This window comes from Malaclemys terrapin, chromosome 3, assembly GCF_027887155.1.
Source record: "Malaclemys terrapin pileata isolate rMalTer1 chromosome 3, rMalTer1.hap1, whole genome shotgun sequence".
Taxonomy (NCBI): Eukaryota; Metazoa; Chordata; order Testudines; family Emydidae; genus Malaclemys; species Malaclemys terrapin.
This window is the reverse complement of record NC_071507.1, coordinates 6,030,503-6,048,118: the sequence shown is the minus strand read 5'-3', so window position 1 is coordinate 6,048,118 and position 17,616 is coordinate 6,030,503. Positions and strand designations below refer to the sequence as shown.

At 41.9% G+C, this 17,616-nt stretch overlaps 1 protein-coding gene across 3 annotated transcripts in view; it reads left to right on the top strand.

The window, feature by feature from the left end:
* RIN2 (Ras and Rab interactor 2) overlaps nt 1-17,616 on the top strand; it is a 114,370-nt gene that overhangs the window by 12,866 nt on the left and 83,888 nt on the right. The window contains exon 1 of one of the 3 annotated variants that reach the window (XM_054024003.1): nt 17,427-17,456. The exons of the other annotated variants lie outside the window; for them this stretch is intronic. Within the exon in view, the coding sequence (XP_053879978.1) occupies nt 17,442-17,456 (15 nt within the window). The 5' untranslated portion in view covers nt 17,427-17,441. Of the gene's footprint in view, nt 1-17,426; nt 17,457-17,616 lie in introns of those variants that run through there. 3 annotated transcript variants of the gene reach the window in all.

Sequence of the window (17,616 nt, the reverse complement as noted above, 5' to 3'; positions counted from 1 at the left end):
TGTTACTTGATAACTAAATAGCAGATGTACACGTAGAATATTGAACTTTATTAAATGCAATACAATAAGTGTTATTTGGGGGTTAATTCATGATAATGAATTTAAATGTCTAATACCTCTACCCCAATATAATGCTGTCCTCAGGAACCAAAAAATCTTACCGCGTTATAGGTGAAACTGTGTTATATCGAACTTGCTTTGATCCGCCGGAGCATGCAGCCCTGCCCCCCCGGAGCGCTGCTTTACCGTTTTATATCCAAATTCGTGTTATATCGGGTCACTTCATATCAGGGTAGAGGTGTACTATGAAACTCTGTGCCCGTGAGAAATCACTCCTTTGAACCGTATTAAATGTTTCCGCTGTCTTGCACTCTAAACTTTCCTCTGTATTGTAGTAACCCAGACAGTGAACAAACTCAAACTTTTTTGCTTCCAGGTAGCTGCTACACAGTCTATTAATCAAATCCAAATAGCAGGTTTACTTTCTTTATCCCCTCTGGAAGATTTTGGTCCAATTTTCCAGAACTAGGTACCTAAAGTTGGGCTTCCAAATCCATATTTGCAAGAGTGCTCGATTGTTCAGTAGCTCCCATTGACATCAGTAGAACCTTCTGGGTGAGCAACACTTTTGAAAATCAGGTCACTTATTTAGCAGCCTAAATAAAGACATAGGAGCCTAACTTTAGGCACCCTTCTTTATGGAGGGAGAGTTTTTTTCAAAGGCATACAAGGCAGCTAAGCATCCAACTCCTATTAACTGTCGATAAAAGTTTGGTGCCTAACTGCCCTTTGTGACTTTTGAATATCTGCCTCTTTAACTATGGCTCCTAAATCCCTCTGTAGGTACCTATATAAAGTGTCCTGATTACCAAAGGTGCTGATCAGTGAAGCTCTCATAGACGTCGGTGAAAGTTGAGAGGACTCAGCACCTTAGAAAATCAGGTCGCTTTTATTTAGGTTCCTAAATGCCTATTTAAGCACCTAATTTTGAGCACTCAAATTTGAAAAACTTCCCCTTTATCTCTGTCACTGCATCCCTTAACTAGGATCTCACTCTGGTTTTCAGAATAGAAAATATATTTGGAAGGTCACTTGTTCAAGAACAACCTGACTCTCACATTTGGTTGTATGAGAAGAAAATATAATTATTCCAAATGTCTTGGTTTTCTAAAATGAATAGTTTGGGTTTTAAAATGTTCCTTCTTCAAGAGCAAGATGCTGAGTACATCTAGAGGAATGATGGCCCAGAGATCAGAGTGCTAGTCTGAGACTTAGGAGACCTGGGTTCCACTCTCTGCTCCTCCACAGACTTCCTGTGTCTAAAGGAGGGTAATATAATTAATGTCAGTCAGCATGGGTTTATGGAAAATAGATAATATCCAACAATTTTTTTTTATGAGAGTGCAAGTTTGGTTGATAAAGTTAATAGTGCTGCTGTAGTATACTTAGATTTCTGTAAGGTGTTTGACTTCGTGCCACATGACATTTTGATTAAAAAACTAGAACAATATAAAATTAACATAGAATCGTAGAAATGCAAGGCTATAAGGGACCTTGAGAAGTGATCAAATTCAGCCCCGTGCTCTGTGGCAGGACCAAATAAACCTAGACCATCCCTGACAGGTGTTTGTCCAACCTGTTTTTAAAAACCTTCAGTGATGGGGATTTCTCCCTTGGAAGCCTATTCCAGAGCTTATAATTAGATAGATTTTCCTAATATCTAACCTAAATCTCCCTTGCTACAGATTAAGCCCATTATTTTTTGTCCTACCTATAGTGAACATGGAAAACAATTAATCACAATCCTCTTTTGTAGCAACCTTCAACATATTTGAAGACTGTTATTGGGTCCCCATCTCAGCCGTCTTTTCTCAAAACTAAACATGCCCAATTTTTTTAACCTTTCCTTTTATAGACCTTTTATAATTTTTGTTGCTCTCCATTGGACACTCTAGATTTGTCTACAGCTTTCCTAAAGTGTGCTGTCCAGAATTGGAAACAGTACTCCACCGGAGGCCTCACTAGTGTCATGGCACACATTAAATGGATTAAAATGGGGAATCATCACCAAGTTGGTACATTTGTGGTGGGGTCCCACACGGATTGATTATTTGCCCTATACTATTTAACATTTTTATCAATATTTTGGAAGGAAACATAAAATCATCACTGATAAAGTTTACAGATGACACAAATTGGTAGTAATGAAGAGGAAATGTCTTTGATACAGAGCGATCTGGATCTCTTGGTAAACTGGGCACAAGCAAACAATATGCACTTTAATATGGCTAAATATAAATATGTACATCTAGAAACAAAGAAGGCAGACCATACGTACAGGATGGAGGACTCTATCCTGGGAAGCAGTGACTCTGAAAAAGGTTTGGAAGTTGTGGTGGATAATCAGCAGAACCTGAGCTCCCAGTGTGACACTGTGGTCAAAAGGGCTAATGCGATCCTTGAATGTGTAAACAGGGGACACAAGTAGAAGTAGAGGGGTTATTTTACCTCTGTTTGGCAGGGTTGCGACTGCTACTGGACTACTGTGTCCAGTTCTGTCCAGAATTCAAGAAAGATGGTGATAAATTGGAGAGGGTTCAGAGAAGAGCCATGAGAATGACTGAAGCATTAGAAAACAGGCCTTACAGTGACAGACTCAAGGATCTCAATCTATTTAGCTTAACAAAGCGAAGGTTAGGGAGTTATCATAGTCTGTAAGTACCTTCGTGGTGAACAAATATTTGATAATGGTCTCTCTTTAGTCTTCTTTTTGATCCCACCTCTAAATAGCAGTTACTCCCAGGACTGTAGTTTGGGAAGAGTGCACGTACTATATAGTTGGTCATTTTGTCTTCTCAAAGTGCAGGATGGCGTCTGACTGAGCTGTCACAGAGGAGTTTAGGAAAAGTAGAGGACCAGATGAGCAAATCAGCTTTCTTTTTTGCATCCAGAGGTGTTTAAAAGTAAACTAAGGTAAGGGTGAGCTTTCATTTCCAGCCTTGAAATGGACTGCACCCATCAGTCCATGCTCTCAGTATTGTGAAGTGCAGAGGAGCAGCTTGTCTGGCATGCAGCAGTTAATTGTCACTTTTCTGGAACTAGTTTTGGGTTGTTCTGACCTGATGGACAATAGAATTTTTCTTGGCTTGTTGGTTTTCAGCAGTTTATGCTTGGCATCCAAAACATGAGTACAGAGCTTCAGAGGCTCAGTGAAAAATCAGGTCAATGTAACACCCATAACAATGAATAAATGTCAGAGATGTTCCCGCAACCGCTGGGCTCTGTTGGCAAGCATGCAGTTCTGACTTATACAGTAGAGATGTTTAATTTACATGTATGCTGACAAATGTTAGCTGGCATTACAGATATCTCTCTTAAAATATTATTTCAGAAACCTACTTTTTATGTTGGAATCACAGCCTCTCCCTTGTGTAGTTTTGGGACTGGGACGGCTGCTTGAATGAATCACAAGGGTTATAAAAAATGTTAATGTTATAACATTGTTAATCGACAAGGTATACTGAGCAGCCACCTGCATGATACTTCTTATGCCCAATATGAACAAATTAACATTTGTAATTTATCCAGTTATATGTACTTTATTTTGTTTTGCGTCACTCTGCCTGGTATGTTGTGGCATTATTTCTTTATTTCGTTGGGATAAATTGGCATTAGATTAAGGTTATGTTTTAGGCCCTGCTCCTGCAAATACCTAAGCATGTGCTTAACTTTACACACAGGCAGTAGTTCCATTGACTATAATGAAACTATTCCTTGTGTGTAAAGTTAGGCTTGTACTTAAGTCTTTGCAGGATTGGGGACTTAGACTCTGTCCTGAAAAATATACAGTCTGTATCTTTGTGAAATTAGGGTTGTACTTGAACAAGAGATATATCCATTCAGATCTTCCTTCAACATCTCAAACATTGAAGATGGACCTGCTGTTTCAGGATTCCCCAAGACAGAAAGTAAACATGTTTTCTTCTGAGCTACTCCCTCTTCTGACAGAGGTTTTCTCAATGACCCAGCACAAGGAGGCACACTTGTTATGGCAGGTGTCACCAGGTGTTTCTGGTAAATGTAGGGTATGTGTACACAGCTGCTGGGAGCCAGTCTCACAGCCCGGGTCAACAGCCTCATGCTGGAGCACTAAAAATAGCCATGTAGACATTGCTTTGACATTCGGGCTCAACTGGAGCTTTCCTTAGAGATGGGTGGGTAAGCTTCGGAGCCTGAGCTGGAATGTCCATATTGCTTTTTTAGTAAGCTTTTTTTAGTGGACCTAGGCTGCAAGACTTGCTCCCAGAAGTAGACAGATCCACCATGTGAGCAAGTGTTCAGTTTTGGGAAGTCGTGCTTTGTTGTAGTCAGTTTTTGTTACGCAAGGTTCTGTGCTGAGGCAGTGAGTGGCCCTTAGAGCATGAGCTCTGTGAGCAACAGGGGAGTTGCTTTCTGGTTAGAGCCAGTTCATGAGACACAGATGTTTCATGAGAACTGGGCACTGGAGTTAGGCTGAGATTCCTGAAAGGTTGGATTGCCTTGCATGCTGTTTGACCACCTCTGTTCCAGGACTGGTACATATGTATAAAGAAAAGAAGTTACACATCAAATATACCCAGACTGGGAGTCGGTGATTTTTTTTTCTTTGACTGAGGCTGATTTGCTACCCCTTAACAGAAGGGCAGTGCTTGTATTGGAATGTAACACTGGTGTCGGAAGAAGGAGCAATAGCGTAAATGAGAATCAGACCTCTTGTCTGCTTTTCCAGCCCTTTTAGTATGTTAGGCCTCTATCACACCATGCCCAATAATTCCTTTTTGAACATACTTACCTTATTTTGAAACTTTAATAAAATGTAGATGGAAATACTAAGCAAGACAGCCAACATCTGTTATGTACAAGGTAACTTTATAGAGCTATTTCTTACCTTCACAAGACAGACAGGCTGCTAGGGATTTACCTTTCATAGATAGTTTACCTCCTTGAATGCTTTCAAACCTCCATTTTTCCTGTAGTATTATTGACGCAGATAACCTATACCCATCAAATTTTGCACCGCAAAGCAGAGTCCAAGATTCAAATTCTAAGCATAGTCTGCAGAACCCTTCTTTGTCACGTGGGATATTGAAACACAGCTGCTTTCCAGCTGAATCTGTTGTGAAGTTGTTAGTTTAACTGTATCTATCTTGTCATTTCTAATTCCCGTTTTGCTAGCAGACTGAGTTTAATGCTGCACATGTTTTTGTAGTATCATTGTATGAAAGCTGCGTTTCTCAAACTGGGGTGCACGGACCCCGAGGGTACTCCAGGGGGACCCCGGGACCCCTCCCTCCCCTCAACTCCTCTCCCTCCTTCCCAGCATACCGGGGAACAGGCTTCCTACCTGCCCTAGCTCTGCGTCGCTCCTGGAAGTGGCCAGCATGTCCCTGCAGTCCCTAGGGCGGGGCTAAGGGTCTCCATGTGCTGCCTCCACCCAAGCGCCAACTCCACAGATACCGTTGGCTGGGAACTGTGGCCATTGGGAGCTGTGGGAGCAGTGCGCAGAGATCTCTAGGTCCCTCAGCCTAGGAGATGCTGCCAGAGGGATGTGCCGGTTGCTTTCGGGAGCCACCTGAGGTAGGTGCTGTCTGGTCGGAACCCACACCCCTCACCTCCTCCTGCAGCCCAGCCCAGAGCCCGCACCCAAATTCCGTGCCGCTCCCAGAAGCGGCCTGCACGTCCCTGCAGCCCCTCGGGGAAGGGGTCTCCGTGTGCTGCCTCCGCCCCGAACGCCATCTCCGCAGCTCCTATTGGCCGGGAACTGTAATTCTAAAATTGTGTTTGTTGTTAGAAGATTGGAGTGAATATTGTGCATCACAGCGAGACTTCTCATTCTTTGATGCAAGTACTGAGGGTAGCAAAATAATTGAATGTCAACGTATTGGAGAAGGTGTTTAGTGTGCTGAGCTGGGTGTCATGATGGTAGCAGGCTGATGCTTGGAGGTTGTTGTATTGGGTGTGACTGTTGTCTTGACTTGTTACTTCCTTGTTTTTTAGTGTCTGCGTTTTGTGAGGAAATACACATGAGCAGCCTAACTTTTAAATTAATGAATTTCTGAAGTGTGGGATTATATATTGAGAATCTGTGGTGACATTGTACAGGTTTTTTTTGGCATGAGTTTGTTATGGCTGTATTACCCATGAGTGGTAGTGAAACCACAAGTTTTGGGATCAACTGAGTAACTTGCAAGTCCCCCCAAAACTTCATCTCTTATTATATGAACATGTATTCTGTAAATATAACCAACAGGACAAGAGAAATATGATCTTCCAAGTGATCACTCTGACCACTTTGCTTATACCTTGTATCTCTTTCCCTCACCTTTTTTATTGTTTTACTTTGTAAGCTCTTTGGGGCAGGGATTGAGTCATCCTGCATGTCTATACATTGCGTAGTAGCACATTTGGAATGTCACTGTGATAAAAATAAAGTCTACTATAAGCTACGTATTTAACAGGAAGCCACTTACATTTTTTGATTATTTTTTGTATGCTTCAACCTGTAAAGCCAGGTGCCTTATTTACTGTGTCCAACTGTGCTTAGAAGCGCAGGGAGAGAAAGAAATATAACTAATATATTTTGTAGAACTTCTGCAAATAACCTCAAGTAGCTTTTCTGGACATAAAAAGGTCATCTTTAAATATTTAATATCTCTAGACAGCCCAGGACTAGATGCATGTGCTTTGTCTTAATGGAAAGCGGCAATGTTCAGTGGTAAGCTCCCAAGTTCTAGCCTTGGTAGTCATGAGATCACAGCTCTTAAACTCACTGTTCTAGGAGTGAATATGAAAAGGTGCTGCTTGTGTAACTTGTACGTGGGTGTGGGATGGGTATGTTCATGTGAAATTCCACATTTGGGGGGGAGAAAGAAAGGAAGCATGCTTGTGGTAGGCTGCTTAAAGAAACGGCAGCTGTTTAAAGCTGCTCACAAGACTGGAATGTTATTAATCCTGGCAAAGAGAGATTAATGGGCAGAGGCAGTCAAAGGCCTGCAGTAAATTCATTTTATCAAAGGGATGTTGCCCCTAGATGTATGCTTATTATCATTATTTATACGATGGCAGCACGTAAAGTGCTGCCCCTTGCACTAGGCACTCTACAAATGTATAGCAGAAGCCATTCCCTGACCCAAAGAACTTAGTCTAAATCGACAAGGTGGACAATGGGTGGGAGGGGAAACAGAGGCACAAAGAAGGGAAAGTGACTTGTCCAAGGACACAGCAGACGTGGCAAAGCTGGGACTAGAACCCAGGTCGTCTCGTCTGAGTGCCGGTCCGCTAGGACACGCTGCCTCTGATTTGTAATAATATCTTTGGGCAAGGGAGACTAATGTGGTCAGGTTCTGCAGAAACTGAATTTATTTAAAATAAATTTAAAAACAGGCTCTCGCCCTTAAGGCTGTGAACAAAACCTTAAAAACACGAGCTGAGTGTAACCAGTGCAGCATCTGCCAGGCAATAGGAGAGGAGCTGCCGCTGCTGTCCCTTGCTCTGCCTTCAGTTCAGCAGCCGAGCATGTGGCAGGTCAGTTGTGTAACAGCTGAATCCTCTGGGCCCAGGAGGAAGGGGAGGGATGATCAGCAGCCCCTCTGGGCTCTACCTCTCCTGGGCCAGGATGGTTCCCTCCTCACCAGAAGTCATACCAGTGGCGCTTCTACTTAACCACTCGGAGGCTTTCTCCCATGGCTGGCCCTAGCTGGCTCCTCCTCTTGCCCAGTTCCAGTGATTGCTTTCCCAGGCCTAGTGAGAGGAACAGATAATACCCAGCTTGTTACCCACCTCTAGGGAGAGGCCAAAATGTTCTAGCAGCCCTGGTGGGCAACTCCTTAAGGGGAGGAAGGGACAGAGCAGGGCCCCCAGCCCTTTTTGGGGGGACTGGGGAGGGGGAGCAGCCAGCAGGAGAGGTGAGAGGGCTTCCATCAGGGGAAGACTCAAGGCTCAACTGAGGGAAAGATGCTGCAATCACGAGGAACCCAGGGTAGGGCTTATATGACTGGTGCAACTGTGGATACATGGTGCTGAAAGCTGGGTTGGGGAAGAGAACTGGTGAATTTGGGGTCTGGGTAGAGAATTGATAGGCTGAGGGTAAATGGAGAGGTGAATGGCAGGCATGTCCCCAAACGAGGTAGCCTTGAGAACTGAGTGAATGACGGGGTATGTGGTTGTGCAGTTTGAGACACAAAGAGGATTTGTGTGTGAGTGAGAGATTGGTATGAAGTTTGCATGTATTAGTGTCCATGAGTGTGTGCGTGTATGTTACATAGTGCAGGGAGAAGTGCACGTATTGGTGTTTAAGGCTATGTGAACAGATTTCTATCAGGGCTGGTAAGATTTTTATTTTTTGGGACCATTTTGCCTGGGTTGTTATATACAGAGAGAAATAATATTGACTGGCACTAATGGCAATACCAACAAAACATTGTCCAAATATTGCCATATTAAAAACAGGTCTTGAAATTATGGCGTACAACCGAAAGAACAATTTTTACTCACAGGCAGTTTTCTTTTTTATGGTCTCTGGAAAGAGATGGGATTTAATCACTTCCCCCAGATGTTAGTTGCATTACTTAAACAAGCTAACTTATTCTTTTCCAAAAGAGCAATAAAACCTATTTTCCAGCACCAGATTATTTTTTTCCAGAATTAATATAAGTTATCGATATGTTTGTTGTTACTATCAGCCATGGGAATTCCCCAGGTGCCAGTATTCCAGAAAGCATTTAGCCAGTAAATGTATATTTAGCTGATTGACACTCCCCTCTGGGTTTTACCACCATGTCTTGACTCACATCAGATACATAACACACACAATTTTAAATTAATAAACACATCTCGTATAACACAGATCCCTGAGTATAATAAAGTGTTGGACTCAGCATCTGCACTTACCAGCATGTTTGTTTCACTTTCAACCTTCCTCCTCTACTTTGGTCACTGCTTTGATCCTACCGTATGAGGCTTGTTGTTTTTTTACAGAAGCTTTTTTTTCAAATCTCTAACTCCTGGGAGGGAGAAAAAAGAAAAAAATAAAGAATGAAACCTCCACTCTCCTTTCCTGAGGTGTTCCACTTTTAGAGATCTCTAGAAACTCTCAAATCCAGAGGGGAAAACAAAGAAATGTTTAAATAGGTTTCAGTCAGATTATTCCTGACACTAGTGCTCTGTGTGCTCCTTGTGGCCGGGAGTAAGCAGGATAGAGTGGAGTGAGAGTGCTGTTATGGCAGAAGACACCAGACACATGTAGGCTTACAAGTTTTTTTTCTTGGCATGTGAATAGTATATAGTCTTGGAAGAAATGTGTATTATTGTTAGGCCATATCTACACTACCATTTATGTGGACAAAACTTATGTGGCTCAGGGGTGTGGAAAAACCCACACTCCTGAGCGACGTAAGTTTCGCCAGCATAAGTGCTAGTGTGCACAGCGCTATGTGGGCGGGAGAACTGCTGCTGCTGACATACCTACTGCCGCTCATTGAGGTGGTTTTATTATGCCGATGGAAGAGCGCTCTCCTGTCAGCATAGAGCGGCTACGCAAGTGATCTTACAGCAGCGGAGTTGAATCAGTACAGCTGTGCCGCTGTAAGTTTGCTAGTGTAAACATGGCCTTAGTTTTTTGATGAAAATTTTTCTGGGAAAGCTGTGGTAAGCTGCAGGAATTGGCTTTCTGCCTTGATCACGTTACTAAAGTCAGTTGAGATTGCTGTTTGGCCCGAGATTTCTGAAAGAGGGGGATTTCTATGTGGTATTTGTGACTACCTCTGTTCAGGAATTGGTGTTCAGCTTAAGATTTCTATATATTGTTGGTGACCATTTCTGGACTTTAATTTAAGAAAGTGATGGGACGTTGATGAGAAGATGCAGGAAAGACAGAGAGATGAGTCTGAACAGTGGAGGATCTGTTCAGGGTGGATGGGGAGATTTGAGAGGACAGCAAACACGTGATAGCGGGACCCTGGTTATGGGTATGTGGACACCCACATGGTGAGTGTAAATTTAGGAAATAAGGGAACCAAGAAGAAACCCTTGAGGTCAGGGACACCATTAGACATGGGGAGGTGACAGGAAGAAGATTCACAGAAGGTAACCCTGAAGAAGTGTCAGAGGGGTAGCCGTGTTAGTCTGGATCTGTAAAAAGCAAGAGAGAGTTTTGTGGCACCTTTAAGACTAACCGGGTGAATATTCACCCACGAAAGCTTATGCTCCAGTACATCGGTTAGTCTTAAAGGTGCCACAAGACTCTCTCTTGCTTTTTCCTGAAGAAGTGATTATCCTTGTAAGTGGAGAACCAGGAAAAGAGGGACATAGAAGCCCCAAAGAAGGAAGGTTTTTAAGGAAATGTGTGTGACTGGCTGATTCAAAGATAGCAGAGAGATTGGGGAGTATGGAGAAGAGACACTAGGTTTAGAGCAATGTCAGTGGGCTAGAGAAGGCCTAAGTCAAACTGGAGCGGCTCAAGGAAGGAATTGGAGGGAAGAAATTCAAGACATTGGGAACAGATTGCTCAATAAGCATAGAGGTGTAGACAAGTGGAATGAGGGTGTGGGGGAAAGGGAAATGGATCAAGTGAGGATTTCTTTGGGGCAGGGAAATGATTTCTTGAAGGAATTCAGCGGGCAAGGCAGCATTGCCAACTCTCATGATTTTGCCAGTCTCATCATATTTGATGTCTTACTTAATGTACCAGATTCTGGAATTATGTGATTAGGCAAAATTCTCAGCTTTCTTTTTTTTAAAGTGCGTTTCTAGCCTTCGTGGTTGCAGAGAAGAGCTTGAAAACATGACCCGAGTCAATTTAAGGGCTCAAAAATCAGAAGGCAAATGAAAAAAATCACAAATTTAACTTTGTTGTAAAGTGTTGTCAGATGCTACCGGTGTGGTGCTCTGCTTTCTCCTATGTTGATATCACTTGGCTGCGTGCGTGTGTTCCCTCTGTGTGCTGCCCCAGCTCTGCAGATAGCTGACCCAGCAGACCCGAAGAGAACCCCCAATAACCACAGAGTCTAGTAAGATGCAAAGTCACGTCGACTAGGTTTATTGCGACCTCGGACACAATTGCAGTTCCCTGTAGGTTTCTTAGCCTAACTCAGGGCATACTACGAGAAAGTGCCTCTTGGCAAGGACCCGGCTCAGGGGCGGGACTTTCCACTGCCCCCATGGCTGGACAAAGACACCACCCCAGGGATACATTCTTATATACAGGTACAAACAAGTTACACATCACTCCTGACGTATTGAGGTGCAACCCCTCTACGTAGTAAGGTGCCGCCTCTCACCTTGTACATGTTGGTTCGCTCAAAACAACTCTATCCATCATTTTACCCTTTTGCCCCTGTCATTGGGATGGGTCGGCCTGTTCCATGTTGTGTGGAATGTTCCAGTATAGTGTATATTCTGATATCTGTTGTCCAGTACTTGTTAGGTATGTCTCTTTTTGCAGCATCAGCCCTTTCCTTGCCAGCTTCTGTGAGCAGGGCCTGCCTCTGACTCACAGCTTAACTTTGCTTTATGTTAGCAAAGTCTTGACCATTACTTTAGTTCAGGCCTTAGGCCTCAAACCAGGCCTCTGATACCAAGGTTTATATCTCAGGGCCTCCTCTTACTACCTAAAGGTTATGATTTTGGAGAGCCTAACTCATGACACTTTGTCTGGAGTTGGTAATACTGGAAAGGAGCCAGTGGAGAGACTTCAATTGATAATCAGCGATAAGGGATTGAGGGGAGGGAGCAATGGAGGTTAGGAAATATGCAGGGATTGGTTCACTTTGAAGGAAACCAGGGAATGTAATCCACCTGCTAGATTCTTTTAATTTTGCCTTTAAGGTCTAAGGGAGAGAGAGGTAGAAAAGGAGAAGAGAGTTTGATCAGAGACTTAAAATGGTGCCAGATTGTTGCGTATTAGAGACATGAAAGCGGATAACGGAGAAGTAGGATGGGTAGGCCAGGAGCAGAGCAGAAGGAAAAAAAATATGTATAGTGGAGAAAGCTGACAATCTTGGGGACTGCCTCCCCTGATGCTCAGCAGTATGAAAGAAAGAGTGGTCTTTGGAAAAGGCTGGGAATAGGCAGGGCAGAGAAATTGATTGAAAAAAATCACAGGAGAGGTGCACCACAGAGCGTGCGGGGGAGGAGAATGAGTGATCCAAGTCACTGAGATGGTGGTCAGGGAAAGGAAACTGACACTGAGGTCAGAGAGAACAATGTTCTGTGAAGATCAGGTCCAGAGGGGAACTGTGACTGAGAGAAGGATAACGTGTTTACATGCCACATAGCTTGGAGCTTCCTGGCTTTGGTCTAAGGCTGACGTTCAGCTCTATACTACAGTGTTTTACATAAAGAAAGAAAGAGCAATGATATTAGCTCAAGGAGACTGATCAGCAATTTTTAGCATGGAATTTCCTGGGTTTTGTTAACGTGTCGTAACCTCAATATCATTTCACTATTTATCCTCTTTTCTTGACACAAGAAAATTAAACACACTATAATAGATCAGACCATCATGTTTGATATCTTTCCGATCTTGTCGGTAAATATATATATTCAGAATGAAATCCAAATTGGCTTGTAGAGTAAATACGTAGATATCTGATTTTAAAAACAAAAACAAAAAACCAACCAGCCAACCATGTAAGAAAAAGAAGCAGGTCAGCTGTATGGAAAACCCATTTAGAAGAGCATTAGTGATATAAATGAACAAATTAAATAAGTCATAATTAGAGCTATGGGGTAACATATATAGGATAAAGCGACTTAAGCACTGATGTCCCAGTGACTGTCAATGAGACGTCAGCACTTGGTGCCTCATCTTAGAAGTGTTAGATGCAACATCGGTGTATGAATCACAAGGCCAAATTATCTTCATTGCATTGAAAGAATAAGGGGTATACAGATATTTTATATTAAAAAACATGTAACCTCTTTCTTCAGTCTCTCTCAAAAGAATCAAATAGTGAAGTGGTTGGGGTCACATAGACTTACTGTGTCATCAGAAATACCAATAGCAGGGTATGTAGTGCCTGTGAGATCAGTTGACTGGTCTACCAGTTGGGAAGTTGGGAGATCTCGTGAGATATATAGACAAACTTCTCTAGTGAGTGCTTGGGAAGAATCCACTGTGGTTGTTCATATTGGTACTACTAATAAACAGAGGCCTAGGAGAGAGAACCTGGAAGCTACATTTAGATTACTAAGAAAAAGACTCGCATCCAGAGCCCCTATATTAGATTTCTTCCAGTTCTGTGGATAAGGACAGCAAGACAGTAGGGACTAAAGCATGTCTGTGTGTGGAGATGATATCAAGTGGAAGAAGTTACATTTATAGGGCACTGAAGAACCATTTAGGAAAGGGAAAGATCTCCCTTAATCAAAGTGGAACCAGAGTGCTGGCACAGACAGTTGGCTGACTAGGTTTCACAGGGTTGATTATTCAAACTAGGAGCTGGAGGAAAGCTGACAGGTGCCAAGGGGCACTGGTGTTTGCCAAAGACATCTGGTAGGAATCTCAAGAATACAAATGTATCTGTCTCCAGCATATGCTAGGAGAGAAATTTAACTGCAGGAGGACAGGTGTTGAGTACAGGGAATAGAACCTTGACAGAATAGGCATCTCTGAAATATGAAGGGATGGCAAAACTCAAGGGGATGCTATAATACTGGCTATGAACTATCCAAGAAGGGTAGCTGAAGTCCTAACAGAGAGAGAATAACACTATCAAAAAGATTCCACAGGATACCATGCCATTTTCCTACATTACTAAATAGTCTGTTTCTGTTTTTCTATGTTATATAAACCCCTGTAATCTCAGTACATGGAGCAGTGCCTTGCTATGTCATCGTTCAGGTTGCAGCTATGTTTCTGTTTAAAGCCAAAGTTTGCATTAATCTTGGGTACTTGTAAAGTTTGTTTTAACATAGCAGAACAGTGGTATGTTTAGTGCATTCTGGAGAACTTCAGAATCTTGGAGCACTAAACATACTGGACGAGAAGTAAGGGCCAATAAAACTTTTTTTTCCAGAGGCTTCATCCACTGCGATATGTAGCTGGCCTCACTGAAAGGACAAGAAAATGGTTGTGCTTTGAGGATTATCCTGCTTGGTATGTTGGCACACTTGTCTGTGAGTCAGTTCAATGCTGTACATGGCTCAGTCCCTGTTTATTTCCATAGCTTAGTTGAGAGAGTGTGATTCAAGAACAAATTACACATTCGGAGCAAGACTGTAATTTTCCCTAAAAGGATCTTAATACCTGTTGCCACTGGTACACTTTAAGGGGAGGGGGAATGGGGTATTATGATCATTTTATTTCTCTGTGTGGCTTACTCACATTACCAAGCTGGTCCCGTTCCAAAGTGAAGCCAAATAATAGTAGTAATCTGATACAGAATGTTTCATACCAGCATATCACCAGTGCATTCTAACTGAAAATAGGACCGTCAAAGCTGTGCGTGTTTAGAGCTCTGTTTTAGGCCTGCTCTCATTAATGTCTATTAAATTTACTTGCAGGGTTTTTTGTGATTCTGTGGGATAATAAAAGTCTGTTTTCGTTAGATAAAGTATATGTCTCCAGCAATCTTTGTGTGTGATAAAGTGGAAAATGGACATATTGAGACATTTACGCACCATCGTTTCATGTCTGTGGTTTTTTTTTTTTTTCCAATGAAAACCTTTTCTTTCAGTCAGTGAGTCATAAATGTGTTTTTTCCCTGGTACTAAACTTCATGACTCACTGTATTTATACAGTGTATCTGCAAGAGGAATTGACAGCAGCTTTGAAGAGTGTACTGCAGAAGAGAGGACTAAAAGGAGGTGATGGTATTTTTGCAAAATATCTTATAGGTGAATGTTGAGTGAGAAAATAAGTGAAAACTATCTCATGTGGGTGGTGGGGATGAATAATGGAGGACCTTATTTGTGGTTCATGTAATGTGGGATATCCATGCATTAACTTTCTGGGTAGGAGGTGAAGGTTATGATATCAGAAAAACAACTGATCTCTTTTTGTTAGAAGTATTCCATGCACAATTGTTCACGAACCAAAAAACCCCCCTGAGACCAGAGGCAATGCGTGTGTGTGGGGTCACATGGGGGTCACATGCTCTCCCCAATTTGCTGCTTGGCTTGTGCTGAGCATGCTCAGTAACATCTGCTGAAGCCACTGCTCTCACTGTGCCCTCCCGCTATCGGCTGGCCTGGGTCGTCTCTGCCGGAGACTGTGTAGTTTATACCAGTAAAGTTAGTAAATTGTAACTAAGCCAATAAAAAGCAACTGCTTGTGAGAATTCAAAGTCAATAATATTTCCCAACAGACACGATGAAAATTCAGCCCTGATATTTCTGAAGTCAAAGAATTTCCAAACATTTACTCTAGCTGGTCCAAAATGTTCAGTCTGTTCTCATTCTTGGGGTGGAGGAGTATCTTTCCATTCCATTACATCTTTACTGCTTTTTTTTTTTTTTTTTAATTAAGATACATGTTCTGCTTCACATACCACTTACTGGATGAACTGCCAAATTTCTATTCATGTTTTCCTTTGGGGGTGGGGGGGAATAACTAAATAGCTGTGACTGCTTAATAAAGCTGTCCATTGTAGACCAAAGAAATCCAAAATTATTTTATCTCTGCTGATGTCTCTTCAAAGATTGGTCAGATATTAGATGTTTTCTTACCTAGTGGTGAAGCTAGTGAGTTTTACCTTTCTGAACTACTTCTGAGACCATTGGTAGGGCCACCTTAAATCTTACTCCCCAGAAGTACTATTAATTCAAAGATTTTTATTCCCAGGAGTAAGCTCAAACTGTTATATAGTATTAAGTCAGACAATATGGAGCAATCACTCCTAAGAGTGAAATCTTGGCCCCACTGAACTCTGTGGTGAAACTTCCATTGACTGTAGTAGGAGTAGGGTTTCATCCTAGGTGTTTTGCCTTCCATAGGGGATATTCACAGGAATTAATAGTAGCCATGTTTGCCCTCTCCAGTTCATTGTCCCACAGAGAGCACAAGCACACAGTATCCGGTATCTGCCCAGATAGATTGATTATTTCCATTTCACCTTTACCATAGTGTCCCTCAAAATATTTCCATTCGCATATAAATATAAAATTACAACTTAACAGGTTTTGCATTATTTATAAAATAATTATCAGGGTTTTAAATATGTGAATTCCATTGAGCTATGCAAATGAAGTGACACCATGCAATAGTATCATAGGAAAATTTGAGTTACAGAAAGAAGGCAAGAAACAAAGGTTTCATTCAAGAACTCATTCTTACTTTCCTCCCTTCCTCCCAATTAAATAAAAATCAAGGATGGGAAGCAGACTTGGACAATACAGGTCTGTATTTTGCTTTCTTATCTCCTCTGTATAAACACACTTGTATAAACTCAAGACCTACTTCCACTCCAGTGCTATATATAAAAGCATATCTGGGTGAAGCTCCTGGTAAGTCAAGTGGAGAGGAAATACTCATTTTCTTGAAATTTCCATCATGGGTGTAGCCCTGGTTTGTAGTGAAAGAGAGCCTAATATATGGTGGTGTAGAAACCCGGAGTTCCTTTTTAAATTATTATTATGCAATCAGAGACTTTATATTAGTGTTGTATGGTGGTCACATGTTGTCTTCTTATCCTCATCTCCAGAGTTCCTACTGGAACAGGGTTCCCTGTTACGCACAACCATCTTTTTTTATGTTCTCCTTTCTTCCTTGTGGTCTCTCCTGATTTTGGTCTCTGTCCTCAGCCCACTGTTCTTATGTTTTCCCTCCTATCTGCTGCAGGTACTTACAGGGCCCCAGAACACCATAGTATCTGAGCATTCTTTAATGCATTTATCCTCACAACATCTCACATAGGACAGTGCTATTATCCCTGTTTTTACATATAGGGAACTAACACAGAGGGACTGGGGACTTGCCCAAGTTCACAAAGGAAATCTGTGGCAGACCACTCAAATCCAGGTCTATGCCCTACCCACTGGATCTTCTTTCCCCTCTTCCACAATATGGTTCCTTATACTCTGACAAAGGATATTAAACTTTAACCAATATGACAGTTAAAACAAGAACATTAACTTGTGTTCCTAGAACAAGCTGCATGCCAGCAGTAAAGGGGCAACCATCTCTATACTGGGAGTTCTTCAAAAAATAAAGATTCTGAAAGTACTGGGTTTTTTTAGAACAAGCAGGTGATACCCCAGTTCATAAGTAAAATGTTAGAGTAATGGGAGCCAAATTATTTTAGACTCTAAAAGATAGTTTCTTAGAATGTCTTACATAAGACAGTTCAAGGTTAGTAACACAACTAGAATTTACCTTTCCTTCTAGTAAATCATTACCTCAACTTCTAATGCTGTGCTCAAGTCCAGGTGCACAATTAATTGTAGCAAATACACTGAGAAATTGCATGCAACAAAAACGGGTGAGTACTATAAACTACTTCTATTTTAAAATATAATTTGGAATGACAGTCAGGTTTACTGGCTTAAATACTTCATTGGCTTTTTGTGCAAGCTGTTTTTTAATTCACTGTAATTTAGGTCCCAATCCAGTGCCCATGGAAATCAATACAAGTCTTTCTG